Consider the following 10541-nt stretch of genomic DNA (forward strand, 5'->3'; position numbering starts at 1 on the left):
CTCACATATCGCGTCTTTTGCGCGCGCAAGTTCGTTATTTCAAATGTAGCCGCGCGGTATGCGCGCTCATAATGGAAGCGACGCGGTCGCGGTGCGACGCGCTCGTTTTTTCCAAGCGCGTCCGCGCCGCATCGAGATAAAAACATCTCAACTTTTCAGAATGCCGCAAGCGCACCGCAGGTCACGTGACAAGAACCAAGCTTAGCAACGACAGACGCCTCCGGAGCGCAACCACCCGAGCGCTTTGGAAAAAAGGACAACGCGGCGCGCCTAGCGTTTTCGACGCGTTTTTAGGCGCGATATGTGAGCGGCCCCTTACATGTGTACGCACAGAACAGAGGGGTGGGGTGAGCAAAGCTCATTATCATTTAAAGACGCATGCACTTAAACGGCGTGCTGAAAACAGAGCTGTTTTTGACCAGGTAAAATGAGTGTTTTCTTACAATACTAATGAGAATTTTTAAAGTATATTAAAGTATATTACAAACTTTTAATTTAGACCCTAAAGAACCATATTAGCCTGTAAAAAATGGCATTATATGACCCCTTTAAATATAACTCACCCCAGAAAAAGCTTTGCCACCCAGTCTAAATTATAAATGTAAGCACTGAGCAGTATTTTCTGTAATGCATTTTAAAAGTAGCGCTTTAATGTGAGGACATGATGTAGGCCTACCACGAACAAATGACCAGAAAACACGTAAGTTATGCTGCACGATGTTTGCGAGGTGTGGTCATCTATGGCTGTAGTCAAATTCATAAAAAGATATGACTCTAATGAACCGGTTCTTTTTGGTGAGTCAGAAACACTCCGTAAAACCAGTATAGCGCAAAAAAAACTTTTCGACAAAATTTCCTAAATTCCTCTCATCGTTTATTTTCACCTGCCTCGATCTTGTACCCAAACTATTTGTGATGCGCTGATTCATCATTTGATAATGAAACCAACCATAAGATGCCGATCACGACAACTAATAGTAGTTAGGTAGATTGTAATTTGTAACTATATTGACATTTTTTGGAAGACAAACTTTATGTTGAACACGCCCCAGTTTATTGACTCCACTCCACGTCAAAACAGTAACATAAAGAGAAATGCACATAAAAGGGAAGCGCACAGGAAAATCGGTAGGCTATCGCGAGCACACTTGACTGAAACGCAGAATAAAAGGAGCGAATTGAAACCACTTTATTTTTCTTTTGCAATTCTTTATTTTTGTTTGTAAAACCATTTTTTTTCTCTCAATACTTTATTTTTCTTTTGCAGTTCTTTATTTTTGTTTGTAAAACAGCTTTTTTTCTCTCAATACTTTATTTTTCTTTTTGCAATTCTTTATTTTTGTTTGTAAAACAACTTTTTTTCTCTCAATACTTTATTTTTCTTTTGCAGTTCTTTATTTCTGTTTGTAAAACAACTTTTTTTCTCTAAATATACTTTTTCTTTTGCAATTCTTTATTTTTGGTTGCAAAAAAACTTTTTTTCTCTAAGTATACTTTTTCTTTTGCAATTCTTTATTTTTGGTTGCAAATTTTATTTTTTTTGCTCAATACTTTATTTTTCTTTCAGTGAAGATTCAAGTTGGAGTTGTCTGCAAAAACCACATTGTTAGATTAATTTAAGGTGGATTGCTAATCATCCACATGGGCCATTGGTGCTTGGACTGTGGATCGTGGCTATATTTTGTATTTAATTATAGTATAGATGATTGAATGCTTGTTTGCTTTGTTGTTGCCACCCCTCCCAGTCTTCATGCCAACCCATAAATAATTTTCTCTGCTCCAGAATGAATGGAATGCAGAACATGTTGAAGATCAGCACCCAGTCACACAAAATAATGCTATGCCACGCAGAGACATCCCCATTGACGTACATTCAAATAGAACAGCCTTGTCTGTCTAATCTGCATTTTTAGCACACTAGGACACTCTGGGAGAATCTGTTTAACAATCACAGTCTCAGCAACACTTTTGCTTATTTAAGCTTTCTACAAATTATGTGTATCATTACATTATTCTGAGAATACCACACAAATGTAGGCAAATAATGGCAAATCTACAAAAAAAGTTTTTTGCCTCCAAATATGGTGTCGACAGTAACACATAAGTGAAAAGTTTAAACTGGGTGTATTGGGTTTGTACAGCTTACTAAGACTTCCAAAATCCAAAAAATACATTACAGGCTGCTTTTCGTGACCCTGTTCATGGAAATAAATAGTTGAAAATCAGCTCAGGCCCATTTTTTCCTCTGTGTTTACAACCCGGACCCTAAGCAACGTTAGACAAAACATTACTCAGAGGGTCACAAGGTCATTTCTTATTAGTAAATGATAGAGGAGCTCCACAGCTGAATTACAGATGTCATTTGAAATCACATTTTTCCTTGTTCAACCATGTAAGCAATAGCATATTTTACCTTAATCTATCAGACCATTAGAACCCAATATAAACATTTTCCCACTTTGTTTTATTTGAACATTTTTTAAATCACTCGCCCACTGGCCATCCCCATGCAATTCACATCTTTAAGAAAATCAGATTCAAATGTTTTAATGTCGCAAGGTCAAAGGTCAAAATGTGTCCATCTGCCCATGAGCTTAGCTCTTGTCTTTATTGCACTTCTAATGACTGTGACTGAACAAACAGTTATTGAATACACATCCATTCTTTGGCACTGCTGGCACTATAGTGCCTTTCCATATATCTATATAAAAATAATTAAAACAAAGAAATAGATTGCTTTTTCTTCTTTGCATTCATTTCATCAAGCAGATTTACAAAGGCATGGCCACAATAGTATGATCAATTTTATGAGCAAAGCTAAGATATGTTTCATAATGACTTTTAAAGGTTTTTGCTCTTTTCTTTCTCCACAAAGAAAAACTGTTAGTACGATTTCATACTTAATTTAAATAAAAGCACCCATGAAACCAATAACAACAATTTCAATGTGTAGAGTGTAAGCAGACAAACAGTTAGTTTGCAATCTCATCTGTTACATTTTCTCTTTAAATGTACCTTCATGCAAATGAATTAAAGGGACAGTTCACCCAAAATGAAAACTTCTGTCATCATTTGCTCACCCTCATGTTGCTCCAAACTTGTTTCTGTGGAACACAAATTTTGAATGATGTGCTGTTTGCTCTTTTTCATACAAAATACATTGGGATAGTGTGCAATATTAGTCTTTTGAACCCAAAACTTACCTTTTTTTATTACGGCTCATCAATTCACTAAGTGAATCTACCATAATATTTGTGTCTACAAAGACTTGTAGATGTAGTCAACTTGTAATACTTAGTTTATCTGCAAAGTACCAAAGAAAATTATAGGCATCAAACCAAATGATAAGGCTACACAAACATACACTATTTTCCATTGTTATACTTGCTTTTTCTCAAGATGGTTTCCCATTATATTCCCAGGGTTCACTGAGCTGACGCTCACCCCTGTACTGTTTGAGGTAGGCACAGAAATGTTGAGCACTCCATTGTCCACTACAGATTCACCACTCTCTTGAGTTTTAAAATATACTACATAGAATATTGGTAGGACAATGCCAATGAGTAACATGGCAACTACAGCGTTCCACCACTGGATCCCCCAGTCTGCGCCATAGCTGCGCAAGCGCTGGCTTCTCCATCCCCATCGTCTGGATACCCTGGAATCACCCGAAAATACCTCTTCTGAGGGGTCTGTGCTTTGGATGAGACGCTCAATGTCACTGTCCACCTCTTTAAGGTAATTGGTGTACTCCTGCACCTGAGGTCTTCCCGAGACGCTCGCTTCAGCGCTGTTTGATGATGCTGCATCGTGGGACGGTCTTTGCTGGGGATTCCTGAGCTCAGAGTTGGCCTCGGTTAGCAGACTATGCTTCTTTACAGGGATTTTGATGGACTTCAGTGCATACATGTCCTGCTCTTGAAAAAGGTTGTTCACTCTTTTTATGTCAGCCACCTGAAACCATAGAGAACGATTATTTTTAAGGACCTAAATCATACAACATACACAATTCTGCACAATATAAATGTTAATGAACATGAGAAGGACCTACACAATCGAACTAGATACCTTGCATCCATACTGAAGGGCCAGTTTGCTGAGATTGTCCTCATGGGAAATGTCCCGTTCTAGCAAAAGCATTTCACCCACTCTTTCTCTCTCCTGTGAGGATGACTCTCGGTTCCGTGGCCAGAGCTCCATGACATTGAGTTCCTCATCCTCAGATGAAGCTTCCGGTTCTTCTTGTCTGTGTCTGAACATGTACACTTGGCCATCCGCACTGGCATGTACGTCTACTGGAGCCTGGAAGGCTCGAGGGAGAGGATCTCCACGCCTCATCACTGCAACTACATAAATTCGTAAAAGAATTAATATGGCCTTAAATTTACACTACCGCTCCATTAAAAAAAAAAAGTTAAAGAAATTAACACTTTATTAAGCAAGGATTCATTAAAATTGTCAAAAGTTATAGTGAAGAAAACAATTTTTTATTGTGGTTTCCAAAAAAAAATTTTTTATGAGTGCCAAATCAGCATATTAGAATGATTTCTGAAGGATCATGTGACACTGAAGACTAGAATAATGGCTGCTGAAAATTTAATTATTTTATTTTTAACAATAACAATCACTTTCCACAATACTGTTGTGGAAAACACTAGGCCTATATTTTTTTTATCAAATAAATGCAGCCTTAAAATAGGCCTACTTCTTTTAAAAAGATTAAAAAATCTTACCAACCCCAAACTTATGAACGGCAGTGTACGCTAGGTGTTCTTTTTGGACTTTTATGGCTCAAAACGTATTTTTATTATTAGAGATTTATATCTATATAGATTTTAGCTTATTCTTTTTTTTTATTTTTTTTATTTTATGAAGATCACATTAAAACATTATTGGAAACATTTCCCATACCTTCATGAATTATATTTTCATATAATTTAATAATACTTATACCCTAATCCCAAAACCTCAAACCAAAAAAGTGAATATCACTTGTAAATGGAATATTATTATTGCAATCAAGCAGTAATTTTGTCAAATTATGCAAAAGGTGTGAAAATATTATTTAATTCTCTGTATTTAAGATACATACAACTTAATAACGCTATAAATTTAGCCTTATAAAGACAAAAGATTTGCATTTTATTCACATTTAAAGGGTAATTTCCATTATTTTCAATACAAAATGCTATTAAACACAACAAATTATTTAGATTGCTCTGGAAATGACATTGTGGGAATGTTCATGACTGCCAGAATAAAAAAAAATATCCTGTGTTGCATGTATATGTTAGAAATTGATTACTAAAATAAATAACCTATTTAGGGTGTGATAAGTGTGTTGTTAAGATTGAGATTACATTTATTTTCTACAGGACCACAAGTGCCCATAGTTGAAGAACCAGGCACCAACATGTTATTTGAATAACCAGAGAAACAGCAGTCTAATCTGCAGTCAGTTCATAGCAGGCAGAGATTCATTTTATTTCAAAAATAGTTAGAAACTAAAGTGAGAAACATACTGCAGAATGTAAAAAAAAAAAAAATCCTTGATGTCAAAAACATCATTGTCCATATTTATACATCAAACGTTACTAGACTTAGTGGTAGCCTACTATTGGTACTTCAGGAAAATCAGAGTTGAGCTTATTATTATTATTATATGCAACCAACCGCAAAAACAGCGGATCAGCCTACTGTCTAACACCGTTACATGAAATAACATTGTCTGAAAAGTTTTCCCCCCTCCCAAATTGTACAAAACACAATGCAAAAATCAACAAAACATACCTTACATTTGTTAAGAAGAAAAAATGGAGTAGGTTTACAGTAAACACTAACAAAGGTTACAACAGTAGCCGACACGTTCAATGTTATGGTTTCAACTTCGAAGTTAAAGTCTGATTTTCCATCATTTTCCCAGTTATTGATGTGAGTCTGAATAACACTCACCTTTCTAGACAAAAACAGCAACATTGTGCCGACAAAAATATCCCAAAGTGTCATTTTAGAAACTTCATACCGCAACCGAGTTTGATAGTGCTGGCGAGGGATCGAGTGTTGATTGACAGGTCCTCGGGCCAATCAGATCGTTGAAGAAGGAGAGTCCTCCACGCTCTCTTTTACATAAGTGGTTGTGTGAGCGATACTTTTTTGCCGATATAATTTAAGACATCTTTGTTTCGAAATCAAAATCTGCTGTCAGGCGTTTAAAAAGTATAATGGTTAAGTGACATAGTGGATTATCTGGATTGACAAATGGTTTCAAGACTACAAAGTTTCTCTCAGTCATGTAAGGTGTGGTTGAGAATACGGAGTCTCTTACAACGTGTCACGGCAGGATGTTGTAATTGACAAAAGGTCAGACCAGTTAGACGTAATCTAGTTGTGATACACTGCTGCCTATCACTTTACGAGGAGATAATATGCATATTTTATGGCATTTTATCAACAATTGTTGCTAGGTTATATGCTTCTTTCTTTCTTTTTCTTTCTTTCTTTCTTTCTTTCTTTCTTTCTTTCTTTCTTTCTTTCTTTCTTTCTTTCTTTCTTTCTTTCTTTCTTTCTTTCTTTCTTTCTTTCTTTCTTTCTTTCTTTCACCGACTAGCCTACTCCAAGTTGAAAACATCTAATAATTTTGTGAAAAACGTAGGCCTAATTCTTTGATGAATATAAAGTTCAAAAGTACAGCAATGCTTTGAAATAGAAATATTTTGTCTACTGTTACTTTCGACATTTATTATTTCTACACACACACACACACACACACACACACACACGAAAGTCATAGGCCTACAGGTTTGGAATGACATGAGGGTGATTAAATGATGACAGATCCTTCCTTTTAATAAATAAGAAGAGCATATGCTATATAAATGCATAAGTATGACATAAATATCTATAGATATGCAAACATTTATGTCATACTTATGCTATATAAATGCATAAGTATGACATAAATATCTATAGATATGCAAACCTACAGATCACGCGGGAATAAATGTGCTGTCAGTGCCTAAAGTATCTTATCAATCAGGCAGCATTTCTCAGCTTGACCTCGAGATGGCGCCAAATATCTTCAGTAGTTTCAAACCAATTTGTTCAAGGATGGTTCACAGTAATGCGTTTTAAACCACTATTTGCCAAAGGTCCATGTCCCTCATTCACCTTCTTTGTCAGAATATTCTTTGTCAGCATCAGAGGAGCTTGTCCGCCCCAGTCCAGGAGTCAATTACCATGGCAGGACTGTGTTAGAACATGCAGTGCTATTGAGGTGCTTCTGATGTGCTTCAGGTCGCCTTAGTCACTCCTGCTAAAGCACAGGTCAACGCTCAGGCTCAGCGGTTTATGATGGAGGACATGAGCCTGCCGTAGTTGATCCACATTCGGACACTGATGTAAGGAGCCCTGAGTCATTTGTCAGTCCTCTCTAAGCTCGACTAGTAGGTTTCGTCTGAGCAGATATACGCCCTCTGATAGCCACGGTTTCCACAAAAACATTAAGCAGCACAACTGTTTTCATTATCATAATCAGAAAAAATTATTCTTGAGCACCAAAACAGCATATTAGTATGATTTCTGAATGATGCTGAAAATTCAGATTGCATCACAAGAATAAATTACATTTTAAAATCAATTAAAATATAAAAGTTATTTGAAATTATAATAATATTTTATAATATCGCTGTATTTTTGATAAAATTAATGCAGCCTTGATGAGCATAAGATTTTTTTTTTTTTTTTTTAAACAATAAAACAAACTTTTTTCCCCCACATGAGACACTGATCTTAAGCTGTGTGAAAAAGTCAGATATTAGACGATTTATGGTCCATGATTTGATAGCCTGGTCCGCAACCTGTGTGTGAACTCTCAAATCTGAATTCATTTTTTAAATTCGGTGTTAATTAACATCACACATTACTGTGTAGGAGCAAATGCCTGTCATCATTCAATGCACACTGTGTCTTACAGTACCAGACAAATTATAATGAACAGGTCAAAGGTCACAGCAGCAAGGTAAACAGTCGAAGAAAAACTTTGGTAATCAAAGAGGTAATCAAAGAGGTGAGCATAAGAATTCCCAGGAAATGTATTTCAACAAGATATGTCATTTTTACTTTTAGAAAATAAAAATAATAAAGCATGCAGTTTCATCAACAATCTCTTAGAACCAACAGTGCTTTAGTTTAAGGCATACTAGCCATATATTTAATGAAATGGTTTTTTTTTTTTTTCATGTTTTCAGGTCTTTTAATAATTATACAACTGCTCACTGCTCAAAGTCAATGACAAGCGAATATGCCATTCAATCACCAAAGTACAGTTAACCTTCCCCGTCCAATCCTTCCAAGAACTGGGCATATGTGCATTCTCAGTGGCAGATTACACAGACGACATGATCTGATGAGCATACAAGCTGTTATCTGGGTCAGCACTAGTCTCCAATTTCACGCCCTGAAACATCCATCATATATCTGTATTGTTTCTCTCCACGGAGTTTACTGACCTTTGTTTCTTGGCAAAAGCAAACTGTCACCAAATTTTCTTGACCATTTCTATATGTTAGCATGTATGCTTAGCATGTGTTTTGAAGTGTAGCATGCTAATGGAGGCACGACTGCAGTGGAGCCTGAGCTAATTGAAGCTTTGCATATTTCACTGCTTTCCACTCCTATGAACTGTTGACATTTATCTCACCCCATGATGTATATATAGCTCGTGTGAGCCATGTAAGCTTTTAAAAATAAGTCAAATCATTTTTATAAAAATATATATAGTATGTCATATGCATTTTACATTTTACATCCACTAAATTCTTACAACACAACCCTTCTAAAATGAGCAATCACCTGACCTTCAGTTGACCCCATATGGTGCTGCAAATAAAGCACAGCACTTAACTACAGCTGACCTATTTTTACATAAATGTGCTGTGAGAATTTTAACACTTCTTTCTGACCCGAAAAACATTTTCTTTCCATAAGTTATTTTTATGTCAAGTAGATGCGTCACTGATTTAAGGCAACAGATAGCAGCTGGACATTATTTTTTCATCATCTTGACAACATCTTTCGTCCAATGCAAAAACCTCCCTGAAGGGGAAGCAGGAGCGAATGTGACAAAACAAAAATTAGCACAGAGCAGCACATCATATCATTTACATCACATTCAGATGCAGGGTGCAACTCTGAACACGGTGCAACAGAGTGGCATAACATGCTGTGTTTCTGGGCCACCGAGCAGCATGTCAAACTGACAGAGAGAACAAAAAGATGGAGAGAGAGAGAGGAAGGTCAGATGCAATGTAACAATGAATAATTTGCGGATAGTATGGCTGAAGACCAACAGAATTGCAATCATGATATATACATGATATATACTATATCTGTCAATTATATATCTATCTACCTACATAGGCACACGAATATACAGTATATACAGTATGTGTGTATATATATATATATATATATATATATATATATATATATATACAGTATGTATATATATATATACATATATATATATATATATATACAGTATGTATATATATATATATATATACATATATATATATTTATATATATATATATATATATATATATATTGATGATACTTAAATTAGCCTTATTGTAATTTAAGTGTTATTGTAATTTACACACACACACACACACACACACACACACACACACACACACACACACACACACACACACACACACACACACACACACACACACACACACACAACTATCCTTCCTTTTAATAAATAAGAAGAAATGATGAAACAGCTTTATTTGACTCCAGAGCAAATAGAAAAAACACTGAGGTAAAAACGTTACAGACCACAACAATTTGTATGAAATTATCAGCTTATATTATTTAATTCAGGATGTGTTTTGAGTGCCTCTATTTTTACATTTTCATCTGATCCGTTTCCACCAGATGGCAGCATAGTCCCTTGTATTTAAAATATTTTTTTCTAACGTACTACAGACAGAGAGTTTAAATATAAAAAGAAAATACACACAAAACAAATCCATTATTTTAAGCTATACATATTGCAGATATTGATGCCTGTATAAATTTGATCCACATTCTAGACCTTTTATGTATCATCCTTATTTCTATGACTAAATCTAAATCTCCATAAACCTGGTTATAACAGACCTACACAATTTCAAAGATAGATTTCAGCCAATTACGTAAACACTTAAAAAAAATTGCATTTAGACCTATTTAAGAGGGAAAGCGTTATTGTTTGTTTACGCTCGCTGCATGTCCGTGTCCATGTTTCTGGCACAGGTGATTTGCCGATCAGCGTGAGGCCAGTCGTTTTGTCTGCGGGGGTCATCGGAGGCAGTGTGGGGAAACAAAATTAATCCTCGTGGCTCTAGGTTATGGCAACAGGTCAGGAGTTTATTGATTAAATGTCAGCTACCCAGGTGAATGTGATTCGTAACTCTGAGGAGGCCCCTCCGCACGATCCATCACATGATATCCAAAGGAAGATTAAAGGCCTTACGACAGACTAAACACTTTC

At 35.9% G+C, this 10541-nt stretch overlaps 1 protein-coding gene across 4 annotated transcripts; it reads right to left on the minus strand.

Annotated features, from left to right (window-relative positions):
* Positions 1–1227: 1227 nt before the first annotated feature.
* On the minus strand, positions 1228–6328 carry lysmd4 (LysM, putative peptidoglycan-binding, domain containing 4). 4 transcript variants are annotated; one of them, XR_013821485.1, is made up of 5 exons: positions 5953–6328; positions 4069–4346; positions 3389–3954; positions 3204–3303; positions 1228–3104 (listed from the first exon to the last, which is right to left on the minus strand). XR_013821485.1 is itself a non-coding variant. In XM_079873813.1 (4 exons), the coding sequence occupies exons 2-4, from the start codon at positions 4336–4338 to the stop codon at positions 3300–3302; spliced, it is 840 nt and encodes a 279-aa protein (XP_079729939.1). In that variant the 5' UTR covers positions 4339–4346; positions 5953–6328; the 3' UTR covers positions 1228–3299. The 4 variants fall into 4 exon arrangements, 2 of the variants coding, with proteins under 2 accessions (XP_079729939.1, XP_079729938.1); XR_013821486.1 differs by having other exon boundaries at positions 3204–3954; XM_079873813.1 differs by having other exon boundaries at positions 1228–3303.
* Positions 6329–10541: the final 4213 nt, after the last annotated feature.

This window comes from Squalius cephalus, assembly GCF_949319135.1.
Source record: "Squalius cephalus genome assembly, chromosome: 6".
Taxonomy (NCBI): domain Eukaryota; kingdom Metazoa; phylum Chordata; class Actinopteri; order Cypriniformes; family Leuciscidae; genus Squalius; species Squalius cephalus.

Excerpts from the sequence above, each read along its gene's own strand:
- lysmd4 (XM_079873812.1), bottom strand. The coding sequence starts at position 4,338 with ATGAGGCGTGGAGATCCTCTCCCTCGAGCCTTCCAGGCTCCAGTAGAC. Across the intron at positions 3,955-4,068 it reads CCCTTCAGTATGGATGCAAG|GTGGCTGACATAAAAAGAGT; the intron begins GTATCTAGTTCG and ends CTATGGTTTCAG.